Source organism: Heterodontus francisci, chromosome 2, assembly GCF_036365525.1.
Source record: "Heterodontus francisci isolate sHetFra1 chromosome 2, sHetFra1.hap1, whole genome shotgun sequence".
Lineage (NCBI taxonomy): Eukaryota > Metazoa > Chordata > Chondrichthyes > Heterodontiformes > Heterodontidae > Heterodontus > Heterodontus francisci.
This window is the reverse complement of record NC_090372.1, coordinates 113,997,643-114,020,475: the sequence shown is the minus strand read 5'-3', so window position 1 is coordinate 114,020,475 and position 22,833 is coordinate 113,997,643. Positions and strand designations below refer to the sequence as shown.

Sequence of the window (22,833 nt, the reverse complement as noted above, 5' to 3'; positions counted from 1 at the left end):
TGGAGCGAAGAAGGATGAGAGGTGACTTGATAGAGGGGTACAAGATGATGAGAGGCATAGATAGAGTGGATAGCCAGAGACTTTTTCCCAGGGTGGAAAGGGCTATCACCAGGGGGCATAATTTTAAGGTGATTGGAGGAAGGTTTCGGGGAGATGTCAGAGGTAGGTTCTTTACACAGAGAGTGGTGGGTGCGTGGAATGCGCTGCCAGCGGTGGTAGTAGAAGCAGATACATTAGGGGCATTTAAGCGACTCTTGGATAGATACATGGATGATAGTAGAATGAAGGGTAGGTAGTTAGTTTGATCTTAGAGTAGGTTAAAGGTTCGGCACAACATCGTGGGCCGAAGTGCTGTACTGTTCTATGTTCTATGTTCTATTACCGTGCACAGTGCAATCATCAATGTCTTCATGCCGTCCCTCCCCCCCATTCCTACTCCTGATACTACTGCCATGCCAACTTTTACTCTTGAACCTCTTCACATCGAACTGACCATTGTTGCTGAGTCCTGTACCCTCCATATGAAGCTGTCGAATACCCACCCATTAGTTTTCACTTTCCTCGCTACAGAATCCATTTGCCCCCACTGACTGTGACAGTTCCCTCTGTTAGCCAGTACCCTCAATTTGCTCCAAAGCTCCCCGAAGTCAACAGCAGTCATCCCTCCCTTTAGGCCCTTGCCAAATATCTTCACAATGTACTAATCTAATCCACCCACCACCCTGGTAGTCGACAAAATGCAGCTTTACCATCAACATCGACCATTCAGCAACCTGGACACTCCACTCCACCCTCTCCTGTTCCTCCCAATCATGCCCACCCTTCCCTCCCCGACTACCCTCCCCTGCTCCACCATGTTGCAGCTGCCCGTGTCGTTGCTGCCATTCCCTGAGATGATTCGCCCTTGCTGGTGCCGAAACTGGAGGCAAACATCCATTTCAATGCTGGTGTTAGCTTATCGGATGAGTTAAAGAGGGAAGAGCACAGTCTTGAGACTCAACTGCGCAAATCCGACTGTTGCACCCCACTTTGAAACATTCGTGAACTGGGTGGCATGGGAATATTGCTCACCGTTCACTTATTCTGGAAGGTAGGACTAAATCGTAACTATGCTTAGGCTAATGAGTATTCATGTTATTTTACTGAATGCAAAGCTGCAATCCGCCACTGCGCTGGGGGACCCCGGAACACCGCAAACCCGCCGACGACTTAATTCCTTTAAAATATCCCACCGTCAAGAAACTAATAAAACATCTCTCGCCTAATTAAATCACCCCGCATGCCACCAAATCTGCTGCGGTGGACTGCATAAAGTCCCCCCTTTATGTCCTTAGTGATTAAGGAGAGTTGATACTGGAATTCTCCAGAAAGCTACACTGTAATGAAATCCCTACCGCTGAAGGGATTCTCCCTCTAAAATAGTTGCCCAAAATGCAACAGCTTCTGCTGTCTGTTCTGTTTCTTTCTTTATTGATAAGCAGATAATAAAAATCATAATACAGAAAAAGTCATATAAAAGGCAGATATTTATACAATGAAATGTATATGCTACATCACATACAGAGAAATAAAAAGAAAAACTTAACAAAGAATTAAGAAATACGTGAAGAAATATGAAAAATTAAAATGGTGGGCAACAGCCAAGAGTAAATAACTCCCCCACCCAAGAGGTAATATGCTATGTTGCTTCAATAAATCCTCAAAGCCATTCCTGCTAGGTGCAAATCAACGTAAGCTCAAAAATAAATTACATCCAAAAAATAAATGAATACTTTATCTGGAGTCTAGAACATATAATTAAAGCAAAATAAAAGCAAAATACTGCAGATGCTGGGAATCTGAAATTTCAACAAGAAATGCTGGAAATACTCAGCAGGTCCGGCAACATCTGTGGAGAGAGAAGCAGAGTTAACGTTTCAGATCAGTGACTCTTCATCGGAACTGGCAAATGTTAGAAATGTAATAGATTTTAATCAAATAAAGCAGGGGTGGGGCAAGAGATAACAAAAGGCAAGGTGTTGATAGGACATAGGGTCACAGAGAATAATTGACCAGAAGGTCATGGAGCAAAGGCAAATGGTATGTTAATGGTGTGCTGAAAGACAAAGCATTAGTGCAGAGAGGGTGTTAATTAACAGAAAAATGAACAGCCTGGCCCAAACCACAAACATGAAGAAAACGGTGGGTAGGCACATGGTAAATAAACGAATGATGAAACAAACTGAAATAAAACAAACAAATAAAAAATAATAAATAATAAAAAAGAAAAAATAATTAAAAATATAAAGTGGGGCCCGTCATGCTCTGAAATGATTGAACTTTAACGTTCAGTTCGGCAGGCTTGTAGCGTGCCTAATCGATAAATGAGATGCTGTTCCTCGAGCTTGCGTTGATGTTCACTGGAATATTGCAGCAATCCCAGGACAGAGATGTAGGCATGAGAGCAGTGGTGGTGGGGGTGGGTGGGGGGGCATGTTAAAATGGCAAGCAACCGGAAGCTCAGAGCCATGCTTTCGGACTGAGCGGAGGTGTTTCGCAAAGCGGTCACCCAATCTGCGTTTGGTCTCCCCAATGTAGAGGAGACCACATTATGAGCAGCGAATACAGTATACTAAATTGAAAGAAGTACAAGTAAATCGTTGCTTCACCTGAAAGGAGTGTCTGGGGCTTTGGATGGTGAGGAGAGAGGAGGTAAAAGGGCAGGTATTACACCTCCTGTGATTGCAAGGGAAGGTGCCGTGAGAAAGGGACAAGGTGGAGGGGGCAATGGAGGAATGGACCAGGGTGTCGCGGAGGGAACGATCCCTTCGGAATGCTGACATGGGAGGGGAAGATGTGTTTGGTAGTGGCATCACGCTGGACATGGCAGATGGATGCGGAGGCTGGTGGGGTGGAAAGTGAGGACAAGGGGAACCCTGTCGCGGTTCTGGGAGGGAGCGGAAGGGGTGAGGGTAGAGGTGCGGGAAACGGGCTGGACTCGGTCGAGGGCCCTATCAACCACAGTGAGGGGAGAATCCTCGGTTGAGGAAAAAGGAAGACATATCAGAAGCGCTGTCGTGGAAGGTAGCATCATCAGAGCAGATGCATCAGAGACGGAGAAACTGGGAGAATGGAATGGAGTCCTTATAGGAGGCAGGGTGTGAAGAAATGTAGTCGAGGTAGCTGTGGGAGTTGATGGGCTTATAATGAATATTAGTAGACAGTCCTATCCCTAGAGATGGAGACAGAGAAGTCGAGGAAGGGAAGAGAAGTGTCGGAGATGGACCATGTAAAGGTGGGAGAAAGGCGGAAATTGGAAGCAAAGTTGATATCAAGTTTTCCAGATCGGGGCGGGAACAGGAAACGGCACTGATACAGTCATCAATGTACTGGAAAAAGAGTTGGGGGGAGGGGGCCTGAGTAGGACTGGAACAAGGAATCTTCGACATATCCCACAAAATATAACTAAACCATTTCACAAATGAAGAATGATTTCCACTTCAAACTAAACAATGAACATTTTTCAGATAATAAGAGATAACCACAGTTGCAAACAATGATAAACAGATAGAGCGAGAGAAACATACACATGGACAGATAGCAAGAGTGAGGGAAAGAGCAATAGTTACACACAGGGCCACAAAAAAACCCAATGAGGCACACCGTAAATCAAAGATTCAAGTACACATTGCCCACATTTTCCAAAGATATAAGAGGGAGGAGGATCAGCACACTGGAATCCAATTGTCACAGTGGAGCACTAAACATTCTCAGATCAAGTAAGACACAGATTAGATGTAGTGAAGAGTTCTATCTGTAATGTGGCCCCATTTCAGAAAAAAGTCTTCCCTATCACAAGGAAACAGTGTGCAGATTTCCATTTTCCACTCTATATATAAGCATTCTCTCTAAGGAGCTTTTTATCAAATTGTTGCCAATTTCAAGGGAAGTTTAGTGAAATGAACCCATATCCAGTAGAAAGAATGCTGAAGCTCATTTCCTTTAGAAATGTTAACAGCTGAGAAAACTATCATTCACTCTTTCTGGGTTTGAGTCAGCCCCAAGTATTATATATGAATGAACAGTATTCTAGAGTATAGCTCTTTTCAGTTCTACTAAAGTCACCTCACGGAAAATATGTAGTCAAAAATCATGAGTTTACTAAACAGAATACGCCTTTAATATCTAATATGAAGTATTAATTTTACTATTTCATGTGATCATTTAAGGCTTTAATTTTGAATAAGAGCGAATGGCAACATGAGTCATACAAACACTATGCCATACATAAAAAACAAATGTTTTATTCTTCCCACAACAACTCCAAGCTGAGCAACCATCCCTTTGCTAAGTGTCGAGCTGGTGGGATCTGGAAAGATACAGGAAGGATGCAGAAGAAAAGCCTTTGACGATATATGTCCGTAAGCCATGTGTACTAAAGCTGGGAATTAGATGATGCTGAATGAAACCTGTCTTCCAAATGCTGCTTAATAATAACAGTGGATAATTATGCTGAGCCATACACAGGTAGAAAAGAGCCAGGTACACTCCCTGTCCCAGCACTAGCTGGGCAGCAATGGAAGGTAGGGAAGGGCTCATACAGACACTGTGAACACTTGGGTGAAAGGCTGCCAGCTGTCGATGGAACCCAACATCCAGCATGAATCATTGGTTTCAGGAAAAGAGGGGAGAAACCAGAGAAAATAGAAGCAAAAATGTCTACAGTACCTTTGCTCCCTTTGATCCAAGATCACCAGGGATTCCAGGAGTTGCTGCTGCTCCTGGCGCTCCTGGATCACCCTGAAAGAAAATTAGTGGTGCGATTTAAAATGTGGATTCAAGGTCACATATATTTTCTGCAATATACAAATTTAAAAACAGAAAAGATGAGTCTACAAATTCTGTGTATGATGTTAGCAGGTGAACAATTAACTCGTCCAAAAGACATTCCTCTGTCCGCTCTAATAATACAGATGTTGACCCATTTAAAAGGTAACACCTCAGATAAATCAGTGAATAAATAATAATCCTTCAAATGCATTTGTTTGTTAATATTGTCAACTGTAAATTCAAGGTTAATAACTTGTAGCTGGAATACAGTCATGTGTAAAATCAGTCTTTCCCCCTTAAATCCATCAGTTTCTGTTTTAAAAAGTTCATCTTCCCAGATGAAAAAAATTTAAATTCTTGAAGACACTTGTCAGCGTAAGTGACTGCTATACTTACCTCTTGACTTGGTACTGCAATAATATGCTTATAACACACTCTCACAGACATTCCCCTCAACCAGTAGTACACTCCTTACCTTTACCCATTCCTTGGCTTTTCTAAATGTAGCACTAACTCAAACATATCTTTCTTTTTGCATGTGAATCTTTCACCACCATCATACCTGGAGGATGGTACCATAACACACTTGTATGCTATATGTTTTTGCACTCTTCTGGGCAGCACAGTAGCTAATTGCCTAGCTATGACTGAGCTCAAGAAAGGTGTCATCATGCATTATTGTCCTATGCTTGCATATGGAAGAAGTCTATGATGGAGGTGAGAGGTTGAAAACTGGTGGAGGGTGCCCAAATCTGAAGATGTTAACTCGACTTGAGGAACTGATTTTGGACATAGTGGGCTCAATGATCCCTGTTGGAGAGTGACACGCAGATGGGGAACCAGAATCTGTGGGTTCGTGCCCATTCTTCCATCTTTTTCTTCTAAGAAATTAGGCCTTTACTCAGGTATTTTACCAAAAGACAATTTACCTGTCATCACTACATCATGTATGTGCTGTATGGAGTATGCTGTAGGCAGTGTGTGCCAGTATTCAAAGAAATGTGTTTCCATTGTGCATCAAGAGAATCAGCAGCTCAAAGGGCCAAAGAAAAGGGGGAGGGGACAATTGCATTTCACTACACTGCATCTCTCACTTCCAGATTTCCACTATTCTATGTGTGAAGAAGTGACATTACCCCTAAATGGTCTAGCCAATTCGGCCAATTTCTGCTGTAAAATTAGAACAATTCACACAAAAACCAGGCATATTTGCAGAAACAGGAATTAAGTATCTCATTATAGTTTATTTTTGAAGCACACACATTTCTCGATAACATTGGGTTTGTTCCTGAAGGTATCATAAACAACTAAATGGCCACCAAGGCGTAGACAGATTATAACATACTTACTTTAGGACCTGGAAGTCCTCTTTCCCCTAATCCAGTTAGGCCCCTTTCTCCAGGAAATCCTCGGTCTCCCTGTCATGTAATATACTTAATTTATTTCATAAGTATTTGTTTAAATTTCATAGCTACTGAATTGCAATGCAGTACATTTTAAACATTGACTCACTTTAATGCTATAAGCTCAAAAGCTACCAGATAATAGAGAAAATAATACAATTTTATAATGAGCCCTTCATAGTTCCCGAAATGGTTATCTTCAAACTATGGAGCTAAATTGCTCAACAAAGTGCTGCAGAGGTGTTGGCTTCCTCTGAGCTCATGAACTATCCAGTTTCAGGGTTCAGCAGAGGACATTTATTTGAGCTGCTCATTTCTTGTTTTCAGCGATGACTCTCTGAATGGTATTAGGCTCAGTGCCTAAGAGGGACTTGGGGTGGGATACGTGTTCACAGGATATTAACAGCAGCACCTCAGGTTGATAGGTATTTTTTTTATATAAAGCTATTTTATCTCAAGAGGTATAGAATATAAAAGCCAAGAGATAATAATGAGTCCATATAAAACATTAATAAGACCTCAGTTAGAGTATTGTGTGCAGTATTGGACTCCACACTATAGGGAGGATATTGAGGCTTCAGAAAAGGTAAGACTGGTATGAGGAAATATAAATACATGGGAAGAGGTGCAGGTGATATGATGGAACTGATTAAAATGTGTAAAGACAGAACAGAATAGATATAAGCAGAAATAAAAACAGAAAATGCTGGAAATATTCAGCAGGTCTGGCAGCATCTGTGGAGAGAGAAACAGAGTTAACGTTTCAGGTCAATGACCATTCAACAGAACAAGAAAAAGTTAGAGATGTGACAGCTTTTAAGCAAGTACAGAGACAGGGAAAGAGAGGGGTTAGGGGAAGAATAAAAGGGAAGGTCTGTGATAGGGTAGGGTTGGGAGGAAATGTAATCAAGGTAGCTGTGGGAGCCAGTGGGCTTATGGTGGATACTGGTCGATAATTTATCCCCAGATATGAATCACAGAATTCACACAACTGTTTACAGTACAGAAGGAGGCCATTTGGCCCGTTGTGTCTGTTGAGCAATTTACCTGGTGCCACTCCCCTTCCTTCTCACTGCATCGCTGCACATTCTTCATTTTCAGATAACAGTCCAATTCCCTCTTGAATGCCTCAATTGAACCTGCCTCCACCACACTCTCAGGCAGTGCATTCCAAATCCAAACCACTCGCTGCGTGAAAAAGCTTTTCCTCATGTCGCCATTGCTTCTTTTGCCAATTACCTTAAATCTGGGCCCTTTTGTTCCCTGTCCTTCCACCAATGGGAACAGTTTTTCCTTATCTGCACTTCCAGGACCCTCATGATTTTGAACACCTTTATCTGCTCTCAACCTTCTCTTCTCCAAGGGAAACAGTCCCAACTTCTCCAATCTATCCATATAACTGAAGTTCCTCATCCCTGGAACCATTCTTGTGAATATTTTCTGCACCCTCTCTAATGCCTTCACATCTTTCCTAAAGTGTAGTGCCCAGAACTGAACACAATACTCCAGTGGAGGCTGAACCAGTGTTCTATACAAATTTCAAACAATTTCCTTGCTTATGTACTCTATACCTTATTAATGAAGACTAGGATGCTTTATGCTCTACTAACTGCTCTCTCAACCTGTCCTGTCACATTCAATGATTTATGCACATATACACCCAGGTCTCTCTGCTCCTGCACCCACTTTAGAATTGCACCCTTTATTTTATATTGTCTCTCCATGTTCTTCCTACCAAAATGAGTCACTTTACATTTCTCTACATTAAATTTCATCTGCCACTCGTCCACCCATTCCATCAACCTGTCTATGTCCTTTTGAAGTTCTACACTATCCTCCTCACAGTTCACAATGTTTTCAAGTTTTATTTCATCCACAAATTTTGAAATGGTGTTCTGTGCACCAAGGTCTAGGCCATTAATATATATCAGGAAGAGCAAGGGTCCTAACACTGACCCTTGGGGAACTCCACTACAAACCTACCTCCAGCCCAAAAAACATTCATTAACCACAACTCTCTGTTTCCTGTCACTCAGTCAATTTCATATTCATGCTGCTAGTATCTCTTTTGTTCCATGAGCTATAACTTTGCTCACAAGTCTGTTGTGTGGCACTGTATCAAATGCTTTTTGTAAGTCCATGTATACATCAACAGCATTATCCTGATCAATTTTCTCTGTTACCTCATCAAAAAAATCCAGTAAGTTAGTTAAACACAATTTGACCTTCACAAATCCATGCTGGCTTTCCCTAAATGGAGACAGAAAAGTTGAGGAAGGGAAGAGTCGGAGATGGACTATGTGAAGGCAAGGGAAGGGTAGAAATTGGAAGCAAAGCTGATGAAATTTTCCACTTTGAGGTGACAGCAGGAAATGGCACTGATGCAGTTAACAATGTACTGGAAGAAGAGGTGAGAGAGGGAACCTGAATAGGACTGGAACAAAGAATGTTCCACATATCCCATGAAAAGGCAGGCATAGCTAGTACCCATATGTGTTCCTATATCAATACCTTTTATTTGGATGAAGTGAGTGGAGTCAAAGGAGAAGATGTTCAATGTGAGAATAAGTTGAAGGTAAAAGCAAAGAGTCATCCTGGTGGGGATGGAAGTGTAGAACGATTGGATGCCCAAGTTGAAAACAAAATGGTTACGACCAGGAAACTGGAAACTGTTAAAGTGGCAGAGGATGTTGGAAGAGTCACAGATTTGGCAAGAAGAGATTGAACAAGGAGAGAAAAATAGAGTAGAGATAGGAAGAAATCAGTTCCGTGGGCCAAGAATAGGCTGAAATGATGGGTCTACCAGGGCATTCCTGTTTATGGATCTTGGGAAGGAATAAGAAGTGGGCTATGCAGGGTTGGGGAACTAGGAAATTGGAGGCTGCGGAGGGAAGATGTCCATAGGAGATGAGGTCAGTGACAGTCTTGGAAACAATGGCTTGACATTTGGTGCTGGGATCATGGTCCAGGACGAGGTAGGAGAAAGTATTTGAGAGTTGGCATACAGCCTCCAGGAGTTAGAGGTCAGTTTGGCAAACAACAACATGCACCCTTGTCAGGAAGTCAATGACAATATTAGGAGTGAACCTGAGAGACGGATAGCTGCAAATTCAGAAGTAGGTTAGATTGAGTAAGGGGAGCAGAGAAATTGAGGCGATTGAAGTCCCACCGGCAGTTCTCAATGAAAAGATCTAGAAAGGGTAAGAGTCCAGAGGAAGGGGTCCAGCTGGAATGAGAATTCTGGAGACAGGAGAAAGGCTTGACTGTGTGGGAGGAAGGGTCCTGGCCAAAGAAGGGTGTGGAGGTGAAGGTGACAAAAGAAGATCTCAGCATCATGCTAAGCTCGAAATTCAGTGAGGTGGGCATAAGGGGATGAAGCTGAAGCCTTTCCTGAGGATTGATCATTTGGTGTCAGATAGAAGGTCAGAGGGTATAGTGAAAGTACGGCAAAGGGTGAGATTGAAAGAAAGGATGGGGTCAGAGGAAAGTGAAGAGGAAGAAGGATCCAAATGGATGGAGCTATCCAGAATAAAGATAAGCAGACAGTTTCCAGTGGTTGAGGGGTCAAGACTGAGAGCTGGTAAGTCTGGCGAGAGGGGGTTTTAAGGGTTAATTTCTATCTAAAGTCCAGTTTTTCTTCAATTTAGCAATTAACTAAAATTACTCCTTAAGTTAAGAGAGGTTAAGTTTTATTTCAGCCTTAAAACAGGGATATACAAGCTCTCTGGGAGAAGCTGCAGCTACCTACTTAGATGGCTGGCTTAAACCAGTTTGCAGAAGCTTGAATCAATTGTTTTTCAGAAAGTATAAAAGCAGGTTTTCCTCAGTACTGCTTTGAGTGCACAGAGCGTAAAGGGGGAGCTCAGGGAATTCAGAGAGGGAGAGACGGAGAGAGGAAGGTGCTTCTTTCTTTCTTTTTCTAGCTTTTTTCAGCGTCCAGTAGCTGGCTCTTACTTCAGTACAGGGGAAGAAGCTGATTGGTGAGTAAATTCTACTTACCCTAATTGGAATAAATAGTTTTTAACGTTATAGTATGGCAGATCATCTCAGCCAAGTGGAATGTATATCCTGTGGTATATGGGAAGTCATGGACCTACCATGTCCCTAGACGAAGACATCTGCAGGAAGTGTCACAGGCTCCAGAAGGTTGAGCTCTGGGTTTCAGAACTTGAGCAGTAGCTGGAGTCACTGTTGTGCATCCATGGGTGGCTCAGCTGCACAGGAGGGGAGGAAGAAGAGTGGAACAGCAATAGTGATAGGGGATTCAATAGTCAGGGGATCAGACTGGCATTTCCGCGGCAGTAAACGTGACTCCAGGATGGTGCGTTGCCTCCCTGATGCCAGGGTGGCTGCAGGACATCCTTCTGGGGGAGGGTGAACAGCTAGAGGTCGTGATCCACATTAGTACCAATGACATAGGTAGATAGAGGGATGAGGTCCTGAAAGCAGATTTTAGGGAGTTAAGAAGGAAATTAAAAAGCAGGACCTCAAGAGCAGTAATTTCAGGATTACTCCTAGTGTCACATGGTAATGAGCATCGGAATAGGAATGTTGATTGATTGAACACGTGGCTGGATTTTTGGTGCAGGAGGGAGGGTATCAGAGTTCTGTGGCATTGGAACTGGTTCTGGGGCAGGCGGGATCTGTAGAATTTGGACAGGTTACACCTTAACAGGACTGGGACTAATATCCTTGCAGGGAGATTTGCTAGTGCTGTTGGGGAGGGTTTAAACTAGCTTGTCAGGGGGATGGGAACCTGAGTGATAGCTCAAATTTGAAGGAAGTAAAGCTGGTAACAGGAAGTAGAAAAGGAGCAAGTGAAATTAGAAGGTAGGAGAAACAAAGGTGAGTATCAACTAGTCAAAAAGACATAGTTAAGGGTACTCTACGTGAATGCACGCAGCATTCACAACAAGGTAGATGATTTAAAGGCACAAATAGAAGTAAATGGGTATGATCTAATTGCCATTACGGAAACGTGGTTACAGGGTGGCCAAGACTGGGAAATAAATATTCAAGGATATTCGACATTTAGAAAGGACAGGCAAAAAGGAATAAGTGGTGTTGCGCTGATAATAATGGATGGGATCAGTACATTAGTAAGGGAGGATCTCAAATCGGAAGAACAAAATGTCTAATCTGTTTGGGTGGAGCTAAGAAACACAGCAAGGGGCAGCAAACATTGGTTGGAGTTGTTTATAGGCCACCAAACAGTAGTGGTAGTATGGGGCACGGTATTAATCAGGAGGTTAGAGAAGCATGTAGCATGGGTGGTAATACAATAATCATGGGTGACCTATATCTGCATATAGACTGGGTAAACCTAAAGAGCACTAATGCTGTGGAGGATGAATTTCTGGAGTGTGTGAGGGATAGTTTTCCAGAGCAGTATATTGAAGAACTGAGTAAAGAACAGGCTATTTTAGATCTAGTAGTGTGTTATGAGAAAGGGTGAACTAGTAATCTTGCTGTCAAAGAACCTGTAGGTATGATAGAATTTTACATTATGTTTGAAAATGAGATAGTTCAATCTGAAGCTGGGGTGTTAAATTTAAACAAAGGAAAGTACGAAGGCCAAATTAGCTGAGGTGGATTGGGAAAATACATCAAAAGGTATGACAGTACATAGGCAATGGATAGTATTTAAATAACTATTACTTAGTTTACAGCAACTATATATTCCTTCAAGACACAAAAATCCAAAAGAAAAGTTAGTCGACCGGGGCTAATGAAGGTAAGGATTGTATAAGATTAAAAGAAAAGGCCTATAAAGTTGCCAAGAAATAGTAGTAAACCTGAGGATTGGGAGGATTTCAGAATACAGCAAAGGAGGATGAAAAAACTGAAAGAAAGGGAGAATAGAATATGAATGTAAACTAGCAAAAAACATAAATACAGGCTTCTCTAGGTATGTAAAAAGGAAATGTTTGGCTAAGACAAAGATCACCCCTCTATTTAAGAAGAGAGGGAGAGAGAAAACAGGAAACTACAGACCTGTTAGCCTGACATCAGTAGTAGGAAAAATGCTAGAATCTATTCTAAAGGATGTGATAAATGGACACTTGGATAATAACGATCTGATTGGGCATAGTCAACATGGATTTATGAATGGGAAATCATGTTTGACGAACCTGTTGGAGTTTTTTGAGGATGTTACTAACAGAATTGACAAAAGGGAGTTGGTGGATGTAGTATACTTGGATTTTCAGAAGGCTTTTAATAAAGCCCCCCACAGGAGGTTGGTTAGCAAAATAGGAGGTAATATACTGGCATGGATTAAGGATTGGTTAACAGGCAGAAAACAGTAGGAATGAATGGGTCATTCTTGTGTTGGCAGGCTGTGACTAGTGGGGTACCGCAAGGATCAGTACTTGGGCCCCAGCTGTTCAAAATATGTATCAATGATTTGGATGCGAGGACCAAATGTAATATTTCCAAGTTCGCGAATGACACAAAACTAGATGGAAGTGTGTGTTGTGAGAAAGATGCAAAGGGACTGCAAGGGGATTTGGACATATTTAGAGTGGGCATGAACATGGCAGATGGAATATAATGTGGAAAAATCTGAGGTTATCCACTTTGGTAGGAGGAATAGATGTGCAGAGTGTTTCTTAAATCGTAAGAGATTAGAAAGTGTAGATGTACAAAGGGACCTGGGGGGTTCTCATCAATAAGTCACTGAAAGCTAACATGCAGGTGCAGCAAGCAATTAGGAAGGCTAATGGTTTGCTAGCCTTTATCGCAAGAGGATTTGAGTACAGGAGTAGTGAAGTCTTGCTTCAATTGTATAGAACCTTGGTTAGGCCGCACTTGGAGTACTGTGTGCAGTTTTGGTCCCCATTCCTTAGGAAGGATATTATTGCCATAGAGGCAGTGCAACGAAGGTTCACCAGACTTGTTCCCAGGATGGCGGGGCTGTCCTATGAAGGGAGGCTGGGGAAACTGGGCCTGTATTATCTAGAGAATAGAAGAATGAGACGTGATCTCTTTGAAACTTTCAAAATACTTGAAGGGATAGATGCAGCTAAGCTGTTTCCCCTGGTTGGGGAGTCTTGAACAAGGGGACACCATTTCAAAATAAGGGGGAAGCCACTTAGGACTGAGATGAGGAGAAATGTCTTTACTCAGAGGGTTGTGAATCTTTGGAAATTCTCTACCCCAGAGGGCTGTGGAAGCTCAGTCATTGAGTATGTTGAAAGCAGAGATTGACAGATTTCTAAATACCAATGACATAAAGGGATATGGGGATAGTGTGGGAAAAGGCATTAAAGTGGGTGATCGGCCATGATCGTGTTCAATGGCAGAGCAGGCTCAATGGGCTGACTGGCCTACAGCTCCTACGTTCCTAAGAATGAGGGGCCATAATTAAATGTAAGAGATTTAGAACAGAGGAGCAGAGGAACCTCTTTACAAAGACAGTTCTGAGACTGTAAAATTCACTTGCAGGTTCAGTGGTTGAGGCAGAAACTGTCAACATTCAAGATTACATTGAATTGGTGGATGAAGGAACAGGGGTTGAAGAGATGTGGATGGGTAAATGTGATTAGAATTATTTGCTTGCATAGTGGTTAAATGGGCTGAATGACCTGTTTCTGTGTTGTAACCTCTGTGCATTTCTATGTTTCATCTCACTAGTTTTATTACATTTCATTAATATATTACATCTCATTAATATTGGCTCTTATAGATTCGTTCACCTTAATACCTGAAAGTTACAATTAGCCTTAATTTGAACAAGTCAACCACTTTATTATCTTTGTTAATCTGATAATTACAATGTGGGATAATATCCATTAACTTAACATAAGATCAGTTGCAGAGAGGTGTGAAAAATAATTTAACAGCATGACAAAACCACTGGAACTTGAAAACATGAACTCCATATAAACTAGCATGGTTTCCAGTGGAACTCGAAAGCCTCCGATCAGAGAGATTTAAGCAATTTGCAGGATGATCACACAAAGTAGAAAGGTAACTAGTTGTCAACATCTGCTTCTGAGAATGACCCTTGTTAAATGCCCCTGCAGCAAACTCAGGTGTTGGGGGTGGAGCATGAATTCACATTCTCTGCTGTTCAAAATGCAGTCATTCACCCTTTCAGTGCTGGGGATCTGTAATTCATGAAAGTAAAAGAATGTAATTTAACTTTGTACCTTTTCGCCAGTTAAACCTTCTCCTGTTGGACCTCTTGGCCCAGGTGGCCCTGAAAGGCCTTGTTCCCCCTATAAAAAAGAATAATATCTTTAGAATTTCAGTGCATTGTTAATTAATGTCTTTCTATTTTACATATTTTATGATATTTATTTCTTTATCTCATCCATCTCAATGTTTATCATACGCTTTGCACCATCTCTGTGTAGGCAGGTGACAATTTTATTTTGTCTTTCTACCCAGTATTTTTGTTTAATGCTTAAAGTGGAATGGCTGGTTCAGGCAAGCAGGCTGAATCTCACATTAACGGAAATCTAGACCCTTAAATGTACTTCAAGTGGATTAGCTTTGCACGAGATTCACACCTAAACTGCACTTTATCATGCACTGGATGTCACATGGGATACCTACCATATTCTCCTATCATATTCAAAAGGCAAAACATATGCACCAGTACATCAAGGTACATTCAGGTTAAACTAACAGCGAGATTTACTTACAAGTAGAATAATGCACAAATGCAATAAAACACAGCAATTTACTGGAAATCTAGTGCTTAAATCAATAAAAAGAGAATCAAACTACAAGGGATTGTAATACCCACATTAAAACGTGGGCCCTGAAATTCCCATGGAGGTCCAAGGGTAAGTGGGGTAGATCTTAGATCGGAAAGTGTAGCAGAATTCAGTTCTGTTGGGATTCCATCCAGTTTACACCTATACAAGAAATTCCATTTTTGCACCACCCCTATAACAAGGTCATGTGTCAGAGGGCTTCCCCAAACTACCTCAGGAGTACCACCAAGTATGCAGGGGTCATGGCAGTTGAGGTCCCAGGAAAGGCCCCAAAAACTCTTCCAGCAAAAGAGGATCGATTACCTTTAGAAAATACTTGCAAAGTTCCCTGAGAAACTGAAGACTTCAACAGGTTACTTTTCACTGGGCCCTCATCAGGCCTCCTGTCCTCCATCAGAGAGCCATGGTGCTGCGCTGACTTTGTCGCTGACAGATCATGGCAAGTATGCAGATGTGCCCACCCCAATATACAAATTACTCTGCCCTTGTTAGGACAGGGTCTGGGCATCTCTACCACAGTCTGCTCTGCCATAATTGGCAGAATGTGCCAATTCAAATGTTGATCCTCTGGCATTTGGATGAAACAGACTTCGTTTATAGCTATTCATGATGCAAAGTTGTACATAGCTATCCTCAGGGTTCAGAGAACTGATTTTCCTGTCCTTTGTCTGTGGAAATCACCCATTAATTGCATGCAAGGGTCAGGGAAAAGAGATCAAAGATAAGCTACAACAGCCAGAAATTCAGCTGTGCAGCACCCTTTTTTGTGTGATAATTGGCCTACTAAGCTCATGAAATGGTGGGCACCAAATGCGTACACATCTGGCTGGAAGTATACTGGCAACTGTACTAGATAAGGTAGATACCCTATTGACGGGAGCGCACATGGGAATCGTTTTAAGTGGAGAATAATTTATTGATATTCGGGTCCAGCATGTCTTGCAGGACCCGCTTTCAATTTTTGAATGCTCCAGCACTTCATTCGCTCTTTACTGAACTCTCTCAACAAAATATAGCACTAACCAGCAGGAGAGCCCCCATACTTACCTGAATGTGGCATCAGGAGGAGTAGGCCTGCCAGGTCATTGATTGCCAGCAACCTCCCCCACCCCCCCAGCCACCTATTGCACCCTCTCTCCTGCCCTGACCACCTACCACTACCTTTTCCATGGCCACCAATCCCCCTCACCATCCACTGCTACCTCCCCCACCCCTCCCCAGCTACCAATCATCCTCACTGTTACTTCTACCAGGATTGGCTTCCAGATCTCCAAACAGGGCTAAATGTGAGTAACCAGTGATGTGATTTATACTGCAGGCATTCTTTCAAGTTAAGCAATGACTTTGAAGTCATTTCTACAATTACATTTTATGAGATGGGTATGACTGCTCAGGTGTTATTTTTTCCCTGAAAACATTTTACTGTAATGATTCAGCAAAGTAAATTTGTATATCACTCAGTCTGTTTATCTGCACATTAACATTTAAAGCAACTATTCTTATCTATTTAAGGAACTTTTGACTGAATTAATTTTGGAAAATGTACTGACAGAAGCAAACAAAATCCAACCAGGATGCACCTCTCCCACTGTCACTGTCTGCCTATGCAGCCAGTCAAGTGTACTGGTCACCACTGCCACAGAAATAATGGCCCTCATCCACAGATATAGCTGATGAAAAAAGATAAGCTGCTTAATATAGCTATTAAGCATCCCTGATGAAATATTAATGTGTTCTAATAGTAAAATAACAGCACCACTAGCAGTGACCAAGGTGGGAGGCAGACTGCACATGGGGAGTACAGGAGCTCGAGATTGAGGAGACTTGCTGTACCAGGGAGTTTGGGGTGAATGAGGAAAGGGGTAATGACATATGATCCAGAAGTGGGGAGCCTGGGACTGAGGAGGTAGGCCCTGCTGGAAAAACTAGAAGAAGGAATTGTTTAACAAGTAAACAGCCAGCAGGAGCAGGAGTGACAGAAGAGGTAAGCCATGCTGGTGAGGACAGGCAGCATAGGGGAAGTAGGGCATCAAGAAATAGTTAGTAGGCCCACCTCTCTCGGAAGCGGATGCATTGACAAAATGGACCTGGGAAGGAGCCACACCATCAAGAGTTGAGAATAATTGATCTGTGCGACCACATCAATGCCATCTAGTCTTAGGAGGATTGAAAGTTGCGTGTAACAGTAAGCTTAGAAACCACACATTAAATAATACTCAGGTATTGCAGCACAGGTGTGACCAATGCAAGACCTCATGAATTACAGATCAAGAAATAGGAAGTAAATACGGCAAACAGGAAATATGCTGGGTGCAAGTTTTTTCATATATTATCAATAAACAAATGGTTACTGTTACTTTACCTTTTCGCCTTGCAAACCAATTCCTGTGATGCCTATAGGTCCTGATGGTCCTGGAGGTCCAATATCACCCTGCAGAAAATGGAATGTAGAACTAACTTCATTTTATTTCAAACATATTTTCCCTTACTTTTCAAAAACTGAAAGAGTTTCAAGTACTGCTTTTCAAACTTTAGATTGAGATATGTCACCACAATAAAGACAAGCACGAACCATTTGGGGTCTGTTTGTGCCATTTACTGTAAGTTTTTCTTCTTTTATGCATTGTCATGATATATTGAATTTTTCATTACAAATCTGGTGGTAAATTATTGCTTGATGTTTGAATTCTTCATTTTTTTAATCAGTTAATTGTGCAGCATAACTTGGAACCTCCCCAGTTTCTCTCTCTTAATGGTGATATTGCTGGATATGAGATTTTACAGATAGGCCAAAGGATTATTTTCTAAAAGTATGCTTTTGATGAAACCCCATTCATTTCCCACAATCTATCCATTAAAATTATCCTTTGAGAATGAAGTTATAGTGCTTATTTCATGTCAATGTAGAATGTGTTGGATATGTATTCACAGAAAAACGCCGGCCAGCAAATTCTGGCTGCCCAAACTTTTGTTCCTAGCTGCCAGCCAGCTGCCACTTTCCACCTGTTTCTGGTGGGTAACTGACTGGCAGCGTGGACATGAGGCCCAGGAATTAAAATACCTCAGAGCCTCAAGCCTGGGCTCATGGTGTGTTTTGCACTTGCCTGAAACCTGCTGGGTGTCAAAATGTACCCGAGTATTAGCTATTGGAAGATAGAAAGTGAGACCCATTCTGTCCACCTCCAGCAGCTGTTGCTGAATAGTAAACAGAGAATGGATTCTTGGTGAAATATTTCTTTCCCCCGTACAACAGTGTTCAGACCAATCACAGTGCTCTGTTTGCCTTGGCTGAGATTAAATCAGTAGCGGATTTGATCTGTGGTATTCCTGATCAAAATGACTTCGTATAACATTACATGGTATGTTAACCCACTGAGACATCTTCCGAGCTCTTATTAGGCTTTTTGCAACATTGAAAAGAAAAGATTGACAAATCATTTCTACCTTGACACCTTTAATTCCAATTCCGGTAGGTCCTCGAGAGCCTTTAGATCCAGTATAGCCGATGTTACCCTATAAAAGCAAAATATATACAGAATCATTAAATATAAGCAAAAATAGTAGAATACTGCAACGTAAGAGTTCAAAAGATTTGATTTCTGTCTGACTATAAGGTTGCCAACCTTCAGGATTGTGCTGGTAATCTCCAGGAATTAAAGATTAATCACACAGGGGCATTAAAAACATGGTTTAAAAAATTGAATGCTTTGATTTATTAGTTATTAAAATATTAAAGATGGGATAAAGACTGTTTGATTGGGTAGGATGGTTGAATGTGACAGATCATTTGATGAAACCTCCAGAAATATGTTCAACAAGCATTGGCAACGCTACCCGAATTTCAGGTAGTGCAAAATGCTGTCATGTAGAACAAATCACTCTGAATGTTCCTTTCTACAATCCAGCAGGTAAGTATAACCATCCTAGACTAGAGACTAGTTGGTGCCCAACTTTTCACACATTGTTGCAAATCATGGGGAGTCTCTGTTACTGTGAAATGGCATTACTGTCTGAATACCCAGTTCAGATTGATCTATAAGATCTCATGGCAATATTTGAAGAAGAGAAAAGTTCTCTCAGTGTCCTGGACAACATTGTTCCCTTAACCAACATTATCAATATAGATTACTTATCTCTTTGGTGCTTGATGGACCTTGCATGTGCAGACTACCTAACAAGAGACCTACACTTGAAAAGTCACTCATGTTTAGTTTAGTTTAGTTTAGAGATACAGCACTGAAACAGGCCCTTCGGCCCACCGAGTCTGTGCCGACCATCAACCACCCATTTATACTAATCCGACACTAATTCCATATTCCTACCACATCCCCACCTGTCCCTATATTTCCCTACCACCTACCTATACTAGGGGCAATTTATAATGGCCAATTAACCTATCAACCTGCAAGTCTTTGGCATGTGGGAGGAAACCGGAGCACCCGGAGGAAACACAGGGAGAACTTGCAAACTCCACACAGGCAGTACCCAGAATTGAACCCGGGTCGCTGGAGCTGTGAGGCTGTGGTGCTAACCACTGCGCCACTGTGCCGCCCCAAAACATGGCCCTAAAACATTTTGGTCCGCTATGACAATGTGAAAGGAGCTAGTGCAAATAAGTGCAAATCCGTCCATCCATCCTTTCTTCCTTCCTCAAAATGAGTCCGTTCAGTTTTCCACAATTGGAGAAGCAAAGGAATGAATGTTTGATAATTGTGCAATGAATTTAGAATAAAACTTTAAACAAAGTTACTCACAACTAGATTTTCCTTGTGGTGCCTTTCCACATTGCACCAAGAGGTCTTCAGTAGACCTAAGCTAATAACGAATGGCCTGAAATATTCCAATCACATTGGCTCCTACATACAATAAATACTATGACTTTTAATGTCACATGGTTTAGTAAACCAGGTCCAAATTGTTTTGTTAGAGTAACCTAGCATTCATACATATAGCTGACAATTATTACAGAATCCACAGCTCCTGAAATATTAGAGGATATAAAAGATTTTTCTTGCCAAGTTGTGCTTGCATGTTTTATTTCTTACTTCTGGTTGTTAAACAATAATGAGGTAAATACAGTGCAACAATACTTTAGTATTAAAGTTCTTTAAATAGAAAGAAAAATAGAAGACATTGTAAAATTTCAAGCAACTCCATTATTGTGTTTTTGTTGATATTTCTGAAATCTTGGAAGTGATGGTAATTGGCATCAGATTGACCTAAAATTGAACAGACTTTCAGTGAAAGAGAAACAGAACATCAATAATTGCCAAGAAACAAAACAGGAAAGATTAAAAATAATGGAGAAAGCAAACAACTGCATGGAATGGTTGAAAAGGAGCATATCCAATAAAAAGAAATTTTTTTTTCCATGTGAATAAAGATTTATTATTTGGAACTCCTGTGTTTTCAATTAGGATCTCATATATGCTATTAATTTATTTTGCAGCTTCTGGAACATTCTTCTATTTTTCTTGCAGACAAGACTTATTTTTGCTTATAAGTATGAGACAACAGAGGTCAATGAGTTTTATGTTATGGTTTTATCTCTCTGCAAGTCCTCCCAAGCCTCACCCTTCACCTGGTTAAAAGCACAGAGTCAACTACTAAACGTTGCAAAAGAGTGATCAGTGAATTCTAAAGGAGTGTTATTACTACTTCACCAGAGATATCCAAAAGAAAAATAAATCCAAAGTGTCTTTATGATACACTATGCAAACACAGGAGTTCTTATACACCCTTCCCTATCCAGGATGTTTTAAGTGACTCTTTTGAAATTAAATTAATTTCTTACCTTTGGACCGGGAGCACCTTGCCCTGGTTGTCCTTTTTCACCCTTTACTCCAGCATCTCCTCTTGGACCCTATGATGCAGGGGAAAAGATAAAAGAGATGTAACAAGTCCCATATCACCAGCGGTAGTAATATTGCAGCCATCTTTGTTCAATCATCTTCTCTCTGACATTGGCAAAATTAAATGGATACTGTTGTTACAACAGGAGTATTTTCATCCTACATCTTGTCAATCATATCACAAATCCTGAGCATTAGCCATTTCTAACATTTTAATAAAGTTTAGCGTACCAGCATTTGTGTCTATTTCAATTTATAAGGTTCTAAGCTCCATGAAAGTCTAAAACCATCAGAGTCAGGATAAAGTTTGGGACCTGATCACTTTAAGGTGTTCATCGCTAATATTTACTTTTCTAGTCAAAGAAATTCAAATCTTTATCAATTAGTTCCCATTAGTGAAACATTGCTTCCCAAGCAGCATTGTTCTGCTTCTTCTAAATCTTAAATAGAACGTGGGCTAAATTGGATAGCTCCAGAAATCAGCCACGGGGATCGTGATGCTCGATTACCCTGCAACCACCACCCCGATCTAAATGGTGAGGCAGAATGCAAACTTCACACAGCTTGCTCGTTGTTATGACTGTAGCATGCTAAACATGCTGTTCAGTGGCTGCACATCTTAGTAGGGGGCACCAAGTTTGTGTGAGGATAGCACCACTTAAAGCTAGCCTGTACTACTTAAAGCCACAGGGCACCTCTTGATGGCAAGGTGCATTCTGGATGCAGCAGGGTCGAGAACTGATTACAGAAGAGTTGAAGACCTGCAAAAACGTACAGAAATGGTACAACAGGCCAGAGAGCACACCCCAAGGATCTCGAATGCTGTTCTGGACACCTTGGTGAAGCAGGTGCACAGGAGGAGAGAGATTTTCTTCTCTCAGGGGTCCAGGAGGCCCTACAGGCTGATACTCAAAAGATAGTGGGGGCAGATATCCAGGGCAGTCAATGTCAGCAGTTAAGCCCCAAGGACCTAGCTGCAGTCCCTTAAGATGTTTGAAGACCTCACATGAGTGGTCAAGGTCAGTGAATGCATCCTCAAATGCCATATCCTACCAACTGCAGCACAAGCCTCACACACTGCTCCATTTACGACTCCGTCTTCACTTGCCTATTAATAATCTATCAATCAAGACTCATACCCAAAGTTCATAGCCTCACCACCCCCTCACACAATTAGCACTACTGCCAGCCACACACTCATCTCACAGCTTGCACACACTGCCAGCTTTTCAAACGTAGCAGGCACATGACTGAAACACAATGCACCACATTCACTGACACACTTCCCTCCCTCTTGCGGAACAAGGTGGCCCAAAATCAGAGGCAGCAGCAGCTAAGTGGTGGGGAATAGACATGGTTTAATGTGCTCACCCCCATGGAAGAGATGGTATTGAAGATCATTGGTACAGACACGACTCAAGCCATGGCCAACAACGTGGCTGAAATCGTTGAGGATGATGGTATGTTCCTTCCTAATTGACTTCTCACATCCCACTTCACCCTCATCCCAGAATCTGTTATGATATACAAGCTACAGTTGGTGTAACTTTCCCTCCCCTTCCCTCACCCCAATCCTGCCATTGTACATTTATGCTTTCAGATACCCAAGAACAGCCGCCTAGCCAGGCAGTGGTATGGGAGGCTGAAGGTCTACAGGAAGAACAGACTGAGGAGGAAGAAACACTGTCACATGATTTGACACTCGCAGCCACCCATTCAGATACTGGCACTGCATGTACTTTAGAGGATAGCATACGTGCAGAATCTGCACATAGTTAGTCACTGGGCATGAGTGGGCTGCAGTCAGGGCAGAGGGAAAGGGTAGCTCATGGGTGCCCGCTTCCCAGAGGGTAAGTTTCCAGACAGGTTCTGTTGCAGAGGACTCATATGAGGACTTTGATGGGAGGCATACAGGAGAAGGCTAATAGGTAGGCACAAAGTGCTTTGTGCATTGGTAGGCCTGCCAGGAAGCCTGCTGTCAGTGTTGAGGAGCATGGGGGAGTCCAGCCCCAACTTGACAATGGGCTTTGTGCAGAGCTTGTA

General features: G+C 41.9%; 1 protein-coding gene across 4 annotated transcripts in view; it reads right to left on the bottom strand.

Moving 5' to 3' along the window:
- The window catches only part of LOC137346255 (collagen alpha-1(XXVIII) chain-like), a 311,231-nt gene that overhangs the window by 111,662 nt on the left and 176,736 nt on the right, over window positions 1-22,833 (bottom strand). For all 4 annotated transcript variants that reach the window (XR_010968689.1, XR_010968688.1, XR_010968690.1 and 1 more), the window contains exons 14-19: window positions 20,733-20,801; window positions 18,383-18,451; window positions 17,301-17,369; window positions 14,366-14,434; window positions 6,159-6,227; window positions 4,708-4,779 (exon numbers count right to left, since the gene is read on the bottom strand). Coding sequence is in view for 1 of the 4 variants with exons in the window: in XM_068009727.1 (XP_067865828.1) it covers window positions 4,708-4,779; window positions 6,159-6,227; window positions 14,366-14,434; window positions 17,301-17,369; window positions 18,383-18,451; window positions 20,733-20,801 (417 nt within the window). In the remaining 3 variants the exon portion in view is untranslated. The remainder of the gene's footprint in view (window positions 1-4,707; window positions 4,780-6,158; window positions 6,228-14,365; window positions 14,435-17,300; window positions 17,370-18,382; window positions 18,452-20,732; window positions 20,802-22,833) is intronic.